The 20568-nt window shown below is 40.7% G+C and overlaps 1 protein-coding gene across 8 annotated transcripts; it reads right to left on the reverse strand.

Moving 5' to 3' along the window:
• Positions 1–901: 901 nt before the first annotated feature.
• Positions 902–17344, reverse strand: LOC126177254 (piggyBac transposable element-derived protein 3-like). 8 transcript variants are annotated; one of them, XM_049924447.1, is made up of 6 exons: positions 13055–15602; positions 12706–12943; positions 12503–12598; positions 11004–11160; positions 10519–10843; positions 902–10377 (listed from the first exon to the last, which is right to left on the reverse strand). In XM_049924447.1, exons 5-6 carry the CDS (start codon positions 10841–10843, stop codon positions 8921–8923), a joined length of 1782 nt encoding a protein of 593 aa, XP_049780404.1. In that variant the 5' UTR covers positions 11004–11160; positions 12503–12598; positions 12706–12943; positions 13055–15602; the 3' UTR covers positions 902–8920. The 8 variants fall into 8 exon arrangements, with proteins under 8 accessions (XP_049780404.1, XP_049780403.1, XP_049780400.1 ...); XM_049924446.1 differs by having other exon boundaries at positions 12690–12943; XM_049924443.1 differs by adding an exon at positions 15609–17344 and having other exon boundaries at positions 11004–12943; positions 13055–13183.
• Between the last annotated feature and the right edge of the window lie 3224 nt (positions 17345–20568).

The raw sequence follows: 20568 nt of genomic DNA on the forward strand, positions 1-20568 counted from the left end.
GTAAGATTTAAGGGTGGTGCTGATCCCACATAGCCAAGAATCCCAGTTGTCAACAACGCACTCTGCAAGCTGGTGGTAGCTTAATGGTGTGGGCTGATCATTGACTGGAAATGTTTATGCTTGGTTACTTGCCGAGACCATTTGCAGCCATTCGTGGACTTCATATTCACAAACTATGGAACTTCTATGGATGACAATGTGACATGTCACCAGGCCTCAATTGTTTGCGATAAGTTTGAAGAACATTCTGGATAAATTGAGCAAATGATCTGGCCACCCCCATTGCCTGACATGAATTCCACAGAACATTTATGGGACATAATCAAGGGGTCAGTTCCCGCACAAAATCCACACTAGCAACACTTTCACAATTATGGACAGTCATAGAGGGGCAGCATGGCTCAATATTTCTGCAGGGGACTTCCAACGATTGTTGAGTCCATGCCATGTCGAGTTGCTGCACTACACTGGGCAAAAGGAGGGGGCAACAAAGAATTAGGAAGTATGCAATGATATTTGTCACCTCTGTGTATTTTGACAGTTATACAGATTTCCTGACTATAGCAAGCTGGTTGATGGATGTAGTAATTAGCATAGATGAAGAGAGAATTGGCAGAGAGAATGGGCAGCTGGAGCAAACCATCTTCGGACTACTGTACAGCAATAATTAAACTTCAATGCACAATGAAGTCTTCTGCAAAGTAAAAGGGTAATAAGAAGAGGACAACTAAAAACTAAATAATTACTCCCTCCCCAAGTTAATAATATGTGTCTATTGTAACATGATCAATCCCCCATAAACTTAGTAGTATGATTTCGCAGCTGACAATTTGTCAAAGGAATGATAAAACTATGAGTCCATTCAATATAAAAGCCAAGAATCATACAATTACTAAAAAAATTTATTGCTGTAACTTTTCTTCAAACATATCTTTAATGAAATCTACAAGTTTCACACACATGTAACCTGATAATGAACAAGAGTAGCAAATGACAAAATTACACATTTAAAATTAATTACTAACAAATAAAGCTTAATTAACATTGATGAAGTTATTTCCATAAGGCATGGAGGTACGATTTCCAAACACAGTAAAATATCAACAATAACAACTGAAGGCAGTGTTACAAATGTTACAGCTTTGATTAAAAGGCAATATGGACAGTTGTTGTTTTCAACATGTTAAATGACACTCCACAACAAAAAATGGAACTGGGACTATTTCTGTTGCCCACAAGATATTCTTTCAGGACATAATACAGGAACCTGCAAATAAACTTTTGCTTTGGTTATATTAACACAGAAGTTCTGTAGGTTATCATGCATACTTTTTACAGCATTCTGCAATCCATTTGTTTCTTCTACAGATATGTTATACAGTACATTTTACATCAATAGCATCTGGTATTGAACATCTGCTTAACTTAAAGCAGCCATTTTACAAATTGGGAGCTGAATGCAAAGTAGGTCATTCCTTGTTACAGCAGTGTCATATGTTTATTAGGTCATACACAATAGTTAACCTTAGAGCCACACAGGAAGCTCACAAGCAGTGAACAACATATTTCCTTAAAGTATAAAAGAGAGAAGCAATATTCTTATACTCATTATTAACATTACAGTGCCTACAGTAAAATATAGTCTCTGAAATGTACTAGTGGAATACTGTTGTGATAGTTTCAAATATTTCAAAGATAAAGGTAAAGAGTGGGGTGAAGCATAAACTAGACACATTACTGGCAATGTATCGCCATACCTAGAGCAATCTGCCTTGGCTACGTCCCATTAATGTAAAAAAGGCTATATCAGCAATGAAACTGATACATATACGGTAAGAGGAGCCACACCTTGAATGAGGCATTTTCTTGGCCTTAGCATTTGCAACAATGTTGCTATTAACAAACAACCAATCTGCCTGAAGTTAACTCTGAATAATTACCTGTCAAATTAGCAACTGATGACAAGGTTGTTATTGATGACATAAAAAGGAAAACCAGTATATCACTTATGGACGCTATCAATAAACAGGGTAAACAACATTTGTCTTTTAGGTAAAATCATTCAATAGAGGACTCCCAACTGGAGTTCAACTTAAGACATAAAGAAATCTATTGGATGAGAATAAATTATCTACAAGCACGTTGGTAAACTATCGTGCAGACAACAGGTTAGAATCCCTAAATCAGAGTGACCTGCTGAAGTCTCTCTTCTCAGAAGTGTTATTTGCTTGTGGCACAAACTCAAAGTAATTAGCAGTTCATGCTCTCTCAAACAATGGCCTCAGTTGTGCAACTCAAACGTGTGGAGATAAAAAAAGGAGCACACATAACAAAAATTCCAGCATTCAAGAAATAAAATCTCAATAACTCAAACACACATTTTATACCAACAATAAGACACACAAACAGAATATAAAATTTCACTCTCCATGGTGAGGCACTTAGCTTCCTCACTTCTGTGTATGAACTACATTTTAATACCTGTTCTCTTAGAAAACTAGTGACTAATAGTCCATCATATTACAACCAAACTGTTTTTACAATTTTAATAATCACGGAGCAACAGGCATAACTCTGGTTTTTAACTGGGAACATTATTCATCTAAGTGACGCAAGATCAACTTTACGAAACAAAAGCTTAAATCTTATTACAAATTCCTGTACATATTAAACTTCTATTAAAAATAAGAAGTGCTGTGGTATCCAAACATTCATGGAATATTTCAAACTCCATTGAGAAGTTGAACTAGCTATGACAAGTACTCCTAACAATATACAGTGCAAAGGCCAAACACATATTGTCACAAATACGACTTGCTGTGGCCATGTCAGCTAACTATGGGCTTGTACTATATACATTAAGGACTGAAAAGATTTACTACAAAGAAACTGTCACATTAACGCACACATATGGGCTGAGGTGTTATATTTTGACATGCAGACATATCCCATGAACACCTGACTCTAGATTCAAACCTAATTACAAGGGTTGATCCAGAAGTAAAGTTCCAAAAGAGCTCCAGCCACACAGGAAGGTGCTGGGCGAAACCCATCAACACCGTTGTGCGTGGCTGTTTCCCCACTCTCAATTCTGCCTGGCCACACTTCGCTGCACCACTCAGTATTGGCTCAGCAGCCACCCGCAATGGAGATGCCCACTGTTGATCCCGCCAAGTGCAAGATTCGTTCCGTAATTCAGTTTCTGCTCGCGAAAGGGACTCCATCCATGGATATTCATCGTCAGCTGACACAAAAGTATTGCGACAAGTGTATGTTCGTTCAACACGTCTAAAAATGGTGCAGGGAGTTTAGTGCTGGTCGGAAAGAGGACCATCATGAAGGAAGTGGAAGACCAGTTTCGGTGGCGGGTATCAAGATGGTCCAATGTTAAGTGCTTCAAAACAGGAGACTCACCGTCCGCGAACTTGTTGCTTGCTTGGATTCCTGGGAGATCTTACGGTACAGTTGAAAGAGCTTTGAGGGAAAAATTGGGTTATCCCAAGTGCTGTGCCTGATGTGTACTGTGTATACTGACAGTAGAACACAGGAGAAATGCCTTCATTGTGCTTGCCAGTTTAAATGTCGAGAAGATAAGGAAGGATTGTTGGGCTCCACTGTTATGCGAGACAAAAAATCCAAACAATGGTGTCACTCAGGGTCACCAGTCGCAAAGAAGTTCAAAAACTCTGTCTCTTGGCAAAGTCATGGCCAAAAACTGGGACAACTATCAACCCAGACAGTTATTGTGAAATACAACAAAAACTCAGGTGAGCTATTGAAAACTGCCGGAGAGGATGATGACTGACAGGTGTAATGCTGCTTCATGATCACACCTGACCTCATGTCTCCCATCAAACTAACGAACTTTTGACAAACTTTGGTTGGACTGTCATGCCCCACCTACCTTATGGTCCGGACCTCACACCTAGTGATTATCACTTATTCCTCTAGTTAAAGGAACATTTGGGTGGCCAATGCTTGTGAAAAGATGAGGAAGTTAAAGATGAAGTGAAACGCTTCTTCAATGGGTTGGCGGTGGAGTTCGACGATATGGGGATACAGAAACTGCAGCACCGGGAGAGGGAGGGGGGGGGGGCATACAAAAAGATGATGACTATGTAGAAAAAGAGAACTAAGTTTCTTTTTCCAACGATGTAAATTTCTAGGAGAATAAACAATGTTGTCTATAATTGTAAAAACAAAGGGAACCTTATTTCTGGATCAACCCTCATATATACACTGCTTGACCAAAAAATGAAGCACCCAGAAGACGTGGTTGCAGGTCACTTCAATTTCATACATGCCTGCACCATCAGCAGACAGGTAGAACAGCTGCTTAGTGCATTTGTATTGTTCATGTCTAGTGTTGTTACCAGGCCTAATAGAGTCTATAAAAGGCACGAACAGCGTTAGATATTGTCACTGTGAAGGACACAGTGATGCCACGTACTCATGCGAGACATTGTTAACAGCACAACATAGTTTGGTAGGGCGGGTCTCCATTTGGCTGGCAGGTTGAATTGTGCAATATAAAGATTTGTGGGGCATTTGGATGCAGCAATGGCCCAATGTTGGACTGCATGGGAACATGAGGGCAGGCCATTCTTCATCAAGATTCCAGTTGACACCATCTGACCACTACAAAGGAGGATCACTGTATTGTGCACCATGTACAATTTAACCTCCTCGCATCTGCAACTGCCATCTAAGAACATGTAATGGATTTTGCTACATTCAATGTCAAACTGCAACACTGATAGCAGACTATCAGCAGTCAGACTAGGGAACTATTTGGAGTTTTTCTTGCCCGAGAAGCAAGGACTGCTGATGAATGGCTCTCAGTGTGATCACAATAAATTGCGATTCTGCACTACCCTAGATGATGAACACTGACAAGTATGTTGACGACTTATGGAGAGGTCCAATTCTTCCAATGATTTGGATAAGCACTGTGGTGTTACTCCTTTTGTCATGCTGCAAGGAGCCAATAGGTGTGACTGATGGAACTTCTGATAGCACAACTGTATGTCACAGATATCCTGTATCCTCGTGTTACCTCTTATGTAACAGTACCACTTTTTAACATAACAATGGCTGTCCACACATGGCATTTGCTTAAGAATGTCTGCATGATGTTTAAGTACTCCTGTGGACAGCAAGGTTGCCAGTTAATTCTGTGCCAGAGCCACTATCCAGGATGTCAAGGACCAGTTACTATAGTCTTGAATAGCTTGCCTCAGAAGAGGATTTGACAGCTTTACTAAGCTCTTCCAAACAATCAGTGCATGCATTCAGGACATTGGGGTAGGGGGAGGGAAGGTGCAGGGAGTTTAGTGCTGGTCGGAAAGAGGACCATCATGAAGGAAGTGGAAGACCAGTTTCGGTGGCGGGTATCAAGATGGTCCAATGTTAAGTGCTTCAAAACAGGAGACTCACCGTCCGCGAACTTGTTGCTTGCTTGGATTCCTGGGAGATCTTACGGTACAGTTGAAAGAGCTTTGAGGGAAAAATTGGGTTATCCCAAGTGCTGTGCCTGATGTGTACTGTGTATACTGACAGTAGAACACAGGAGAAATGCCTTCATTGTGCTTGCCAGTTTAAATGTCGAGAAGATAAGGAAGGATTGTTGGGCTCCACTGTTATGCGAGACAAAAAATCCAAACAATGGTGTCACTCAGGGTCACCAGTCGCAAAGAAGTTCAAAAACTCTGTCTCTTGGCAAAGTCATGGCCAAAAACTGGGACAACTATCAACCCAGACAGTTATTGTGAAATACAACAAAAACTCAGGTGAGCTATTGAAAACTGCCGGAGAGGATGATGACTGACAGGTGTAATGCTGCTTCATGATCACACCTGACCTCATGTCTCCCATCAAACTAACGAACTTTTGACAAACTTTGGTTGGACTGTCATGCCCCACCTACCTTATGGTCCGGACCTCACACCTAGTGATTATCACTTATTCCTCTAGTTAAAGGAACATTTGGGTGGCCAATGCTTGTGAAAAGATGAGGAAGTTAAAGATGAAGTGAAACGCTTCTTCAATGGGTTGGCGGTGGAGTTCGACGATATGGGGATACAGAAACTGCAGCACCGGGAGAGGGAGGGGGGGGGGGGGGCGGCATACAAAAAGATGATGACTATGTAGAAAAAGAGAACTAAGTTTCTTTTTCCAACGATGTAAATTTCTAGGAGAATAAACAATGTTGTCTATAATTGTAAAAACAAAGGGAACCTTATTTCTGGATCAACCCTCATATATACACTGCTTGACCAAAAAATGAAGCACCCAGAAGACGTGGTTGCAGGTCACTTCAATTTCATACATGCCTGCACCATCAGCAGACAGGTAGAACAGCTGCTTAGTGCATTTGTATTGTTCATGTCTAGTGTTGTTACCAGGCCTAATAGAGTCTATAAAAGGCACGAACAGCGTTAGATATTGTCACTGTGAAGGACACAGTGATGCCACGTACTCATGCGAGACATTGTTAACAGCACAACATAGTTTGGTAGGGCGGGTCTCCATTTGGCTGGCAGGTTGAATTGTGCAATATAAAGATTTGTGGGGCATTTGGATGCAGCAATGGCCCAATGTTGGACTGCATGGGAACATGAGGGCAGGCCATTCTTCATCAAGATTCCAGTTGACACCATCTGACCACTACAAAGGAGGATCACTGTATTGTGCACCATGTACAATTTAACCTCCTCGCATCTGCAACTGCCATCTAAGAACATGTAATGGATTTTGCTACATTCAATGTCAAACTGCAACACTGATAGCAGACTATCAGCAGTCAGACTAGGGAACTATTTGGAGTTTTTCTTGCCCGAGAAGCAAGGACTGCTGATGAATGGCTCTCAGTGTGTTCACAATAAATCGCGATTCTGCACTACCCTAGATGATGAACACTGACAAGTATGTTGACGACTTATGGAGAGGTCCAATTCTTCCAATGATTTGGATAAGCACTGTGGTGTTACTCCTTTTGTCATGCTGCAAGGAGCCAATAGGTGTGACTGATGGAACTTCTGATAGCACAACTGTATGTCACAGATATCCTGTATCCTCGTGTTACCTCTTATGTAACAGTACCACTTTTTAACATAACAATGGCTGTCCACACATGGCATTTGCTTAAGAATGTCTGCATGATGTTTAAGTACTCCTGTGGACAGCAAGGTTGCCAGTTAATTCTGTGCCAGAGCCACTATCCAGGATGTCAAGGACCAGTTACTATAGTCTTGAATAGCTTGCCTCAGAAGAGGATTTGACAGCTTTACTAAGCTCTTCCAAACAATCAGTGCATGCATTCAGGACATTGGGGTAGGGGGAGGGAAGGTGCCGCGTCATACTAATGAGTGTGCTCGTACTGTCAGGTACAAGGGCTATTTGATAAGTTCCTGAATTGAAATAGAAAGAAATCGCTTACCTCAGTGAAAATTTTTTTATTTTTCAAGGCAGTCTCCCACTACACTGATGCCCTTGGTCCGGTGACGTTTCAATACTTTTATCCCATCTCGAAAATTAGATTTCTCCTGGCCTGAAATATGCCCATCAACGCCGGCTGTCAGTTCTACATCTGATGAGAATCAGATTTGATTTTGATTTTGGGGAAGACATGGAAGTCTGATGGAGCCATGGAGCCAAATCAGGAGGTGTGGCAACAAATCTAATCTTAGTTCATGTACGTTTGACATGAGAACGACACTTTTGGATGGACACGAACTGTCCTATGAAAGATGACTTTCTTCCTTGCCAAACTGTCTTTTTTCATGTATCTTTTCTGTAGCTGGTCCAGGAGCCAGATGCCATGACCTTCTGGCTGAGCATATTGACATTGTTTTCTTCGGTGGTGGGGAATCTACAATTGCTTTGATTGTTGGTTTGTCTCTGTGGTATATAGTAATGGACTCAAGTTTCATCTGTGGCCACAACCCAGTGCAAAAAATATTCTTGGTTGCTCTGAAAAACAGTCAAATATTGTTCAGCCATTTCCATTCTGATATGTTTCTGAGTCTGCATTTAAGAGTCATGACACCCAACAAGCAGCTAATTTTCTCACACCCAATGCCACTGTTAAACGTGATATGTCCATTCAGATGACATCCCTGCAGCCTCAGCAATTTCTTTCACATTCAATCGGGAAATCTTCCATTACAATTTTATGCACTTTTGCAATAATTTCCGATGTTGTGGGACATCTTGGCCAACAGCAAGTGGCTCGCCATCTCAGCTGTCCCAACCAAATTTAAACTATATTTTTCCACTTAGGAACTCCTGAACACGAAGGACCAAGTACCTCAAGAGTTTTCTAAAAATCAGCATGAATTTCCTTTCTTTAAGAAGTACTTAATCACTGCTCGAATCTTAATTTTTTTTTGCTCTATAGAATCTACCCACAGCACAGATACATCATACATTTACTCGTAAGGCATGTAAAACAAACCCATTATTTACTCATAAGGCATGTAAAACAAACCCATTTTCATTATTCTGACAGAAACTTAAAATCCCAACTATACATTACATGGGAACATACCTTTAACCCTTTGTTTCCTGACATAAGAAAAAATTTACTTTTTAACATTTTCTTTGCAGAATTTATGCTATTGTGGCCTCAAATGACGGTAGGATTTTTTGTGAAATTATATTTTATTTTTTACAACTTTTTTCACTCCTGGTACTCAGAAGTACCATCAGACTCCATGGACAGAATCACAACATGCGCAGAAAAATGCTCCAATTTTTATAACTTTTACTTTATTCCATGTAAATATTAAGTATTTTTACATTAGAAAATTATACAAAAATACTATATTTCTGATTTCTTAAATTTCGCATAAATTTACCTTGTAGAGCAACTTTACAATACATAGTAACTTAGCTATACATTTTTGACAGTAAATACATATCACATATTTAGTGATACCTCATGAAATTGTAGGAAACAGTTCTTTTTCTCATTGCAGCACAAATACACTTTACATGTACTACATTGTGAATGTGGTCTCGACTGAATTTTATTTTTCGCACACATTTCGCATCGTCCTCTTTTACAACTGAACACTACAAAATGGTTTCCTCGGTTGCCAAGACGTACATCCTTAGGAACAGAAAAGTTATCTTTCCTTCTCTTTGGGGGAGTTATTTCATCTTTACCAGAGTTTCTCTTTTTGAGATTTGGCACTTGCTGTTCATTCATTAGCCCTAGTGCCACAGCACGCCTGAATTCCAGCAGTGGCAGTGCCCCATGTAGATCACTGAAAATGACGTAAGCATTGACAAAAGAAATTTCTATTGCTCCCCAGAGGAGACGGTGCCACCATTTCTTTGATCGCCTGTCAAGACCATAAGCTGAACGTAATCTGTCCGCATGATCCACACCACCCATGTTTTTATTGTAATCACATACAATAGCTGGACATGGTATTGTCATACTAGTTCCATCTTTCTGTTTTCTTGACACTACGCTCTGTTCAGTGCCATGGAAGTTTGACGCAAAATACACTACTTTATTGTCCCTCCATTGAAATACTGTTAGGTCTAAAGATGACACTCTGTGATTTGATTCCCCACGCTTTAGACATTTTTCTTTAGGTAAATTCGCTGGCAAACCTTTCCTGTTTGTTCTAATTGTTCCACAGGCAAATGTATTTACGGATTTTAATTTCTCCAAAAGTGGAATAGAAGTAAAAAAAATGTCAAAGTACAATTTTCTGTACTGACCCCAATACGGTTTAGACAATTTCAGTACTACTCTCTCCCCTAAACCGTACCCTTCAAAGTCCTTCTCCAGTGTCTCATTTCTACCTTGATACACTTCAAAATTGAGTGTGTATCCTTTTTTATCACAAATTGCCCATAGTTTATAGCCTCTTTTGATTGGTTTTAATGGATTATATTGCTTTATGCTACTTCTTCCCTTGAAGACAATCATTGATTCATCAATACTGAGTTCTCTAGTGCCCCTGTATATGGACATAAATTGCTTATTCAAAGCAGTCAGAGGCGGGCGTATTTTATACAATTTGTCAGTGTTTCTTTCTGGAATTTTTGTGTTGTCGTTAAGATGTAAATTACTCAAAATAAAATCATACCTGTCCCTACTCATGCATCGCTTTACAATAGAAATACCAAGGTCATCACACGCAGACCAGTAGTGTTTCCACGACGGCAGCTTGTGGTAACCCATAAATAAATTAATTCCCAAAAAAGCAAACAGCTCATGTTCCTTCAGATTTAAAATTTTTCCCTTCTGTGTTGCGTAAAGATTGCTCTGGAAAATTATGTCTTCTACAATTGGCTTCAAAATGAAAATAAAAACATCAGTAGCTGTGAGGCAATCCTGAAATAATTCTTCCATAGGCCCTGCAAAACGAATACATGAATGGAAATAGTACTGCAGTTGTCACAGACGGAACGGGATTCTATAGTAATTCGTGAAATGAAAAAGAAGAAATTGACTAATGCTGAAAAAGAATTTATGATAATCTAAGTGTAAGAAGATACCTTCACTATATCTGTATTCACAGTTCCTTGTTTCAATGTGTTTGTCTCTCCACATTCTCTTTGTCCAATATTCACATTGAGGTGAAGATGTAAACGGCAAAGAACTCTCTGAGGCATCATTATCCGAACAAGTGGAGTTTGTTTCACAATCTGCCTCTTGCAAATTGCACGGAAAAGCTTTGTCAAAATTATTAACATTCTCGTCATCATCTTCGATGTCAGTATCCTCTGAAATATCAGAGGGAATGTCCTCATACAAAATTGCTTCAATCTCTGCATCACTCAAAGGTCGAAAGTAGCCACCAGTTTTACGATTTTCGTCCATCTGTGTGAGAAAAAGTGGAGGTAACGCACTGTTGCTACAAAAAGTGTTCGCACAACCTGGCGGTACTAATAAGTCCGCTTCATATTTTCCACTTTATCTCACTCACTTGTAACGTAATGCTTCAAACTATTACAAAAAAACAAAGAAGGTAAGTACTTACAATGGAAAGCTCAATGGAAGTTTCAATAAATTGCGCACAAATTCAGGGCAACACCATGGAAACAAGCACATACAATCTTCTGTTTTCACAGCAGCGCGCGAATAACAATTTCAAGCTCTGACCGCCAGAGAGGTCTATATATTGCACAATAACATCTCTGAAACAGTAGAGCAGAGTTACTGTTACGTACCAGCAGGCTCTCAGATCACGAAACTGCACCACAAGAAAATAATGAGAGTCAAAACTTACTGGTACTTTTAAGTACCGTCAGGCAACAAAGGGTTAAAAAAGTAAAACCCCACGTATTTCTGTAACAACACTGATTGTTATGTGTTTGGCTGCTAGACAGCATCAGGTACTACATTTGTAGACTGGCTGTCATCGTCTGGTTGAGACTGCCACTAAAAGTTGCCTTTACTTTGTGCAACTTTGGATACTCGAGAACAAAACGTGTGCTATCAGAGTCTCCTTGCTTCCAAAAAAAGGAATAGTACATGATTCTGTGCTTGAAATTGAATTTCGTGGCTAAGTGAAGAATGTGATGTTAATTAAGAGATTGAAAGTCGTGACAATTCGTCAGTTGAGTGACAAGTTCACTGAGTCCCAACCAGCTCTTCCACGATTTATGTTCACAGGAAACTGTTGTGGAAGATATGTTTAGACTTCATAGCAACAGAGAAACTAAATAATGACTTCAAGTTTCAGAATATCCAAGTCCAGTGCAAGGGCGTACTCAGGATTTTATTACTGGTGATTTTCAAAAATGTAACTAATTCTTTTGTACTTTAAAAGCTGTCTTTATATGTCTATACGCAATGTCATTCATTATACGATGTTTTCCATTAATACAAAAAATATTTTCTTGAACATAATTTGGAAGGAAAGAAAAAATCGTAAAGGGGATATCATGCTTAGGAACATCACTACATGAGTACTGACATCAGCTGGTGATTCTGTGACCTTTTCAATTTGCATTTTTAATTTGTAAAACTGAAATAACATCACACACACACTGTCAACATGTAAAGTTCAATTATGTTTCTGTCATCCATTAAAAGTGATTAACTTTTTGTCACACGGTTTATTACACAGTGACACTAAAAGACAAAATTACTAGTGTCACTCCAACTCCTGTACAATGCCTCAAAGCAGTTCAAAACACAATGAGGTAGCTACATAAGATACCTGGCTCACCTGCAATCAAAAAATAACACATACTGCCACCTGCATAAAAGGCCTGACGACTCAAAACATGATGTAGTGATCTCCACCAAAATTGATAACTGTAAATATTAAGAACCTAAAAGACTTATTACACAAAAACTTTTCTGATATGGCACACACTTGGGCAGAAGCACTATGGTCTGATGAACAAAAGCTTAATCCTTCATTCTCCTGCAATAGACCACAGAACACAAATGAAAAACCAGACACTCATGGAGTGAACTACATGCAGCCAAACAATTGCAATAGTAAATGTCTAAAGATTTTAGTATTACCTTTAGTAATAAAACTCGTTACATCATATGAGCATAGCAATTAAAAATAAAAAAATTTCTTCCTTGCACAGCAGTCCGTGACAGGCCCAACCACCACTGAGGGCAGAAAAGCCAAAACCAGTTCGCGTAGGCCACAGTGCAACTAAATCTCATATGTCACAATAAATAAACAACATTACATCATTACCTCTCCTCAGCCATACCTATTATTCTTGTAGCACTCGCAAGAAATTTATCATGTCTCAAGTCAAATATTCCTATGGAACTATGTTCACATACATCCCTCATACTGTCAAATAAATCCATGGTCATACTGGGCAAATGTCGCATTTAGCAATTCCTCTTAATAACCAACTTTGGCTTCCTGGCGACACATTTACTTGTTCAGTATCATCATCTTCAAGAAGGCTCATACTTTCTCCCTTTACATCTAATAGTGCACTGCAACCAGAAAATTAATAGCCTGTCACCCCATGAACTAATGCTCATGGTGACAATACACAACTGGTTCCATCTGTGATGTCCATTAAACACACAAAGCCAAATACTCACAAAGTCAGCATTGTAATCGTTTCCTCATGGCTGGCTCTAAATCCCACAACCATACTCTCCTTTCAAGTTGTCCAACTTTGATTAGGAATTCCTAAGAGCCACAGTACACAACTCGCCACACGGCACCTGCTGGAGAGGAACCAAATAGCTTATCCCAAATTTAAATGCCCCCATGTCAACCAAGGGTAACAATCTAGATTAGATTAGATTAATACTAGTTCCATGGATCATGAATACGATATTTCGTAATGATGTGGAACGAGTCAAATTTTCCAATACATGACATAATTAAGTTAATTTAACAACATACTTAAGTTAATATAACAACTTTTTCATTTAAGTGCTTTTTTTTATTTTTATTTATTTTTAATTTTTTTAAAATTTGTTTCTAAAAATTCCTCTATGGAGTAGAAGGAGTTGTCATTCAAAAATTCTTTTAATTTCTTCTTAAATACTTGTTGGGTATCTGTCAGACTTTTGATACTATTTGGTAAGTGACCAAAGACTTAAGTGCCAGTATAATTCACCCCTTTCTGTGCCAAAGTTAGATTTAATCTTGAATAGTGAAGATCATCCTTTCTCCTAGTATTGTAGTTATGCACACTGCTATTACTTTTGAATTGGGTTTGGTTGTTAATAACAAATTTCATGAGAGAGTATATATACTGAGAAGCTACTGTGAATATCCCTAGATCCTTAAATAAATGTCTGCAGGATGATCTTGGGTGGACTCCCGCTATTATTCTGATTACACGCTTTTGTGCAATAAATACTTTATTCCTCAGTGATGAATTACCCCAAAATATGATGCCATATGAAAGCAACGAGTGAAAATAGGCGTAGTAAGCTAATTTACTAAGATGTTTATCACCAAAATTTGCAATGACCCTTATTGCATAAGTAGCTGAACTCAAACGTTTCAGCAGATCATCGATGTGTTTCTTCCAATTTAATCTCTCATCAATGGACACACCTAAAAATTTGGAATATTCTACCTTAGCTATATGCTTCTGATTAAGGTCTATATTTATTAATGGCGTCATATCATTCACTGTACGGAACTGTATGTACTGTGTCTTATCAAAATTCAGTGAGAGTCCGTTTACAAGGAACCACTTAGTAATTTTCTGAAAGACAGTATTGACAATTTCATCAGTTAATTCTTGTTTGTCAGGTGTGATTACTATACTTGTATCATCAGCAAAGAGAACTAACTTTGCCTCTTCATGAATATAGAATGGCAAGTCATTAATATATATTAAGAACAACAAAGGACCCAAGACTGACCCTTGTGGAACCCCATTCTTGATAGTTCTCCAGTTTGAGGAATGTGCTGATCTTTGCATATTATGAGAACTACTTATTTCAACTTTCTGCACTCTTCCAGTTAGGTACAAATTAAACCATTTGTGCACTGTCCCACTCATGCCACAATACTTGAGCTTGTCTAGCAGAATTTCATGATTTACACAATCAAAAGCCTTTGAGAGATCACAAAAAATCCCAATGGGTGGTGTTCGGTTGTTCAGATCTAGGCTAATACCTTACAACAAAGTACCTAACTAGACTCACAGAATTAAGTTACTGTTACAAACTTACCAAACAGGCAGCTCTTCAAGTCTCTCACTATGGGCAGAGTTCTGCATGCCAGCCAAATCACGGTTGCCACAAGTTTCCCCACGTGAAATTCCCTGATATTTCCATGATTTCAAGACAAGTTTTAGCATTTTTCCCTGTCAGGGACGCGCCCCGTACTGGCGATCAAGGAGTCATTGAAGAAGGGGGCATATGATAGGTGATCATGCATGGCAGACAAACAGCACGGATACCTGCTGAGGCGAAAGACATGGCGGCAGGACAGTAGTAGTTCGGCAGCTTCTGCATACAGACTCTCAACTGAAAGTTCGACAGCTTCTGCATACAGACTCTCAACTGGGCTAATTTAAAACGTGACAGTGGCCAAACAGAGGCCACGATGGTGAACAGTATTGAGAGAGTGTAGGAGGGATGGATGGGCAGATGCATACACAAAGCATGCACAGTTTATTTTTGAATGGACAAGGGACTGGTACAAACGGAGGAGGATGGTTTGATCAGCACCCCAGAAAGTACCATTGAGGACACGTAGGACATTGAGGGACCACGTACAGTGGGCTGTCAGGTAAGACATGTGGGAGAACCAAGAGTTTTTCCTATCGAACAGGAGCCCAAGGAATTTCGTAATTTCAATGAGCACCAGGCCCAAGATTTAAAGATGATGGGAGAAACCAATTGCACTGATTTTGTCAGTAGAAAAACGAAAGCCATTGTCGATGTTCCACAAGTAAAGATGATCAAGACACTGCTAAAGATGCTGCTCAATGAGACAAGTCTGTGAAGAGCTGCAATAGATAGCAAAGTCATCAACAAAAAGGGAGCCAGAGATGATGCCCGGTGGGAGACAGGCCATTATAGGGTTAATGGCGATAGCAAAGAGGATGATGCTCAGTACGGAACCCCGAGGCACACCATTTTGCTGGATAAAGGTGCCCAACAAGGCAGAACCCATACTTACTTTGAAAACTCGGTCTTCTCAAAAATTCCTGAAGAAAATGGGGCAGGCAGCCAGAGAAGCCCCACATGTAGAGAGTATGGAGGATGGATATCAGTCCTCCAGCAGGTGTCTTAAGCTTTCTCCAAATGGAAAAACGTCCACAGCCTGGGATTTCCACAGAAAACCATTCATGACATGGGTGGACAAAGTGACGATATGGTCAACTGCAAAATGGTGCACTTTAAATACACATTGTGCAGTGGTTAGTAAATTAAATCCACCATACCAGCCAGGCATGAGTCATACATTCCACCACCTTGCAAACATAGCTGCGTGAATTATATATAAAAAACCAAGATGGTGTAACTTACCAAACGAAAGCATTGGTATGTCGATAGGAGACAATAAAAGACACACAAACACACACACAAATATCGAGTTTTCGCAACCTAAGGTTGCTTCTTCAGGAAAGAGGGAAGGAGAGGGAAAGACGAAAGGATGTGGGTCTTAAGGGAGAGGGTAAGGAGTCATCCCAATCCCGGGAGTGGAAAGACTTGGATGTACAAAGGCAAAGATGTTGTTGAATGACAGGTGAGGTACGAGGGGCGGCAACTTGAAATTAGCGGAGGTTGAGGCCTGGTGGGTAACGGGAGGAGAGAATACATTGAAGGGCAAGTTCCCATCTCCGGAGTTCTGATAGGTTGGTGTCAGTGGGAAGTATCCAGATAACCCAGACGGTGTAACACTGTGCCAAGATGTGCTTGCTGTGCACCAAGGCATGTTTAGTCACAGGGAGATCCTCATTACCAACAAACACTGTCTGCCTGTGTCCGTTCATGCGAATGGACAGTTTGTGGCTGGTCATTCCCACATAAAACGCTTCACAGTGTAGGCATGTCAGTTGGTAAATCACATGGGTTCTTTCGCACGTCGCTCTGCCTTTGATTGTGTACAACTTCTGGGTTACAGGACTGGAGTAGGTGGTGGTGGGAGCGTGCATGGGACAGGTCTTACACCGGGGGCAGTTACAAGGGTAGGAGCCAGAGGGTAGGGAAGGTGGTTTGGGGATTTCACAGGGGTGAACCAAGAGGTTATGAAGGTTAGGTGGATGGCGGAAAGACACTCTTGGTGGAGTGGGGAGGATTTCATGAAGGATGCATCTCATTTCAGTGCAGGATTTGAGGAGGTCGTATCCCTGCTGGAGAGCCACATTCAGAGTCTGATCCAGTCCTGGAAAGTATCCTGTCACAAGTGGGGCACTTTTGGGGTTCTTCTGTGGGAGGTTCGGGGTTTCAGGGGATGAGGAAGTGGCTCTGGTTATTTGCTTCTGTACTAGGTCAGGAGGGTAGTTGTAAGATGCAAAATCTGTTTTCAGGTTATTGGGGTACTGCTTCAGGGATTCAGGACTGGAGCAGATTCGTTTGCCACGAAGACCTAAGTTGTAGGGAAGCGACCGTTTGATATGGAATGGGTGGCAGCTGTCGAAATGGAGGTACTGTTGATTGTTGGTGGGTTTGATGTGGATGGAAGTGTGAACTTGGCCATTGGACAGATGGAGGTCAATGTCAAGGAAAGTGGCATGGGATTTGGAGTAGGATCAGGTGAATCTGATGGAACCAAAGGGGTTGAGGTTGGAGAGGAAATTCTAGAACTGTTCTTCACTGTGAGTCCAGATCATGAAGACCTTCTAACTCCACCCAATCACATGACTTGCCTGTAACCAGAAGATATGTGGATGCACACATTAATGACTGAGTACGCTTACTACAAAGCAGCTGCCATCCTATCGCACACCCTTCGGCTGCCGTGTCACGTACCGACATGCAGAAAACATAATCCTGCTTGCGCCTGCAACACACCTCACACAAAAACCCACACCCACACCCACCCAGCTGCATAGCAAGGAGTCACTATATCCAACCAAATCATTTTAATGATATAAATCTAGCAAGGTTGTAGCATTACCTATAGCAGTTGCACAATTACATCAAATTGGCATAACAAATTTATAAAGGCTTACATGTCCGCTGGGAGACAATCCTTCCACGAAATGCAGCTAATCCTGGCAATCAAAGGCCAATTCTCTTACAGCATCTGCAATTAGAAAGTCATGAAACGCTCACACCTGCCACAGCAATCTGTGACAGGTCCAAACACACCTAAGGACAGAAAAACCACAACCAGTCCTCACTGGCGATGCCAAAACTAAAAATCACAATGAATAAACAAACTTATATCATTACCTATGTCCGGTTATATGCACTGTTCTAGTAGCGCTCTCAAGTAATCTCGAACCTGTCTCAAGTCAAATGCCGCAATGGAACTTTGTTCCCATTCTTCCCTCATACCGCCAAATACATCCGTCGTCGTACTCCGCAAATGTCAGTTTCACAGTTGCTCCTTGTACACACCTTTAGCTTACTGATGACCCATTTACATGTTCACTAACATTGTCTTCAAGAAGGCTACCACTTGCATCCTTTACATCTAATAACACACTACAGCATATTCCTGCAACCAGAGAATTAATAGCCTGTCACCCCATGAACTAATGCTCACGGTGACAACACACATCTGTGATGTTCATTAAACACACCAAGCCACATACTCACAAAGTAGCCAATCTAACTGTTACCTCACGATTGGCTCTAAATCCCCCTACGATACTCCTCTTTCAAGTTGTCCAAAGTTGGTTACCCATTCCTAACGGGCCACAGTACACAACTCGTCACACAGCACCTGCTGGAGAGGAAGCAAACAGCTTATCGCACATTTAAATGCCTCCACCTTAACCAAGGGTAACTATCTAGACTATTACCTTACATCAAAGCAAGCAACTAGACTCACAGAATTTAGTGTATTATTACTGTTTGCAACTTACAATCTGGGTACCTCTTCAAGTCTCTCACTATGGGCAGAGTTCCTTGTGCCAAATACCTGTTGAAGAGAAAGCATGCACCCACCCCCTCGCAGACAAATCAACAGTGCTCAATTTCACCAATCAATAAAGAAACTCCCCATAATGCAAAATTAGCTCCACCAATCATTGACACTCTTAGCGACTGTCACAACCAACCATGTATTATTCACTGCCTTTACAAAACATAATTACGTACTGTGCTGCTTGTGACTCCCACGCAGAGCCTCAAAACTGTTCAATATACAATCACTAAGCTACATAAGCTATTCGGCTAACCTGCAATCAGAAAATGCCACATATGCCATACACTGTAACAAGGGCAGACTTGCTCTAACTCCACCCAATCACATGACTTGCCTGTAACCAGAAGATATGTGGATGCACACATTAATGACTGAGTAGGCTTACGACAAAGCAGCTGCCATCCTATCGCACACCCTTCAGCTGCCGTGTCACGTTCTGACATGCAGAAAATATAATCCTGCTTGCGCCTGCAACACACCTCACACAAAAACCCACACCCACTCCCACCCAGCTGCATAGCAAGGAGTCACTATATCCAACCAAATCATTTTAATGATATAAATCTAAGCAAGGTTGTAGCATTACCTACAGCAGTTGCACAATTACATCAAATTGGCATAACAAATTTATACAGGCTTACATGTCCACTGGGAGACAATCCTTCCACGAAATGCAGCTAATCCTGGCAATCAAAGGCCAATTCTCTTACAGCATCTGCAATTAGAAAGTCATGAAACGCTCACACCTGCCACAGCAATCTGTGACAGGTCCAAACACACCTAAGGGCAGAAAAACCACAACCAGTCCTCACTGGCAATGCCAAAACTAAAAATCACAATGAATAAACAAACTTATATCATTACCTATGTCCGGTTATATGCACTGTTCTAGTAGCGCTCTCAAGTAATCTCGAACCTGTCTCAAGTCAAATGCCGCAATGGAACTTTGTTCCCATTCTTCCCTCATACCGCCAAATACATCCGTGGTCATACTCCGCAAATGTCAGTTTCACAGTTGCTCCTTGTACACACCTTTAGCTTACTGATGACCCATTTACATGTTCACTAACATTGTCTTCAAGAAGGCTACCACTTGCATCCTTTACATCTAATAACACACTACAGCATATTCCTGCAACCAGAGAATTAATAGCCTGTCACCCCATGAACTAATGCTCACGGTGACAACACACATCTGTGATGTTCATTAAACACACCAAGCCACATACTCACAAAGTAGCCAATCTAACTGTTACCTCACGATTGGCTCTAAGTCCCCCTACGATACTCCTCTTTCAAGTTGTCCAAAGTTGGTTACCCATTCCTAACGGGCCACAGTACACAACTCGTCACACAGCACCTGCTGGAGAGGAAGCAAACAGCTTATCGCACATTTAAATGCCCCCACGTTAACCAAGGGTAACTATCTAGACTATTACCTTACATCAAAGCAAGCAACTAGACTCACAGAATTTAGTGTATTATTACTGTTTGCAACTTACAATCTGGGTACCTCTTCAAGTCTCTCACTATGGGCAGAGTTCCTTGTGCCAAATACCTGTTGAAGAGAAAGCATGCACCCACCCCCTCGCAGACAAATCAACAGTGCTCAATTTCACCAATCAATAAAGAAACTCCCCATAATGCAAAATTAGCTCCACCAATCATTGACACTCTTAGCGACTGTCACAACCAACCATGTATTATTCACTGCCTTTACAAAACATAATTACGTACTGTGCTGCTTGTGACTCCCACGCAGAGCCTCAAAACTGTTCAATATACAATCACTAAGCTACATAAGCTATTCGGCTAACCTGCAATCAGAAAATGCCACATATGCCATACACTGTAACAAGGGCAGACTTGCTCTAACTCCACCCAATCACATGACTTGCCTGTAACCAGAAGATATGTGGATGCACACATTAATGACTGAGTAGGCTTACGACAAAGCAGCTGCCATCCTATCGCACACCCTTCAGCTGCCGTGTCACGTTCTGACATGCAGAAAATATAATCCTGCTTGCGCCTGCAA

This window comes from Schistocerca cancellata, chromosome 1, assembly GCF_023864275.1.
Source record: "Schistocerca cancellata isolate TAMUIC-IGC-003103 chromosome 1, iqSchCanc2.1, whole genome shotgun sequence".
Lineage (NCBI taxonomy): Eukaryota > Metazoa > Arthropoda > Insecta > Orthoptera > Acrididae > Schistocerca > Schistocerca cancellata.

Coding starts and splice junctions, on each gene's coding strand:
- LOC126177254 (XM_049924443.1), bottom strand. CDS start 10,843: ATGGACGAAAATCGTAAAACTGGTGGCTACTTTCGACCTTTGAGTGAT. Junction 10,378..10,518: donor TGAATACAGATATAGTGAAG/GTATCTTCTTAC, acceptor TTCGTTTTGCAG/GGCCTATGGAAGAATTATTT.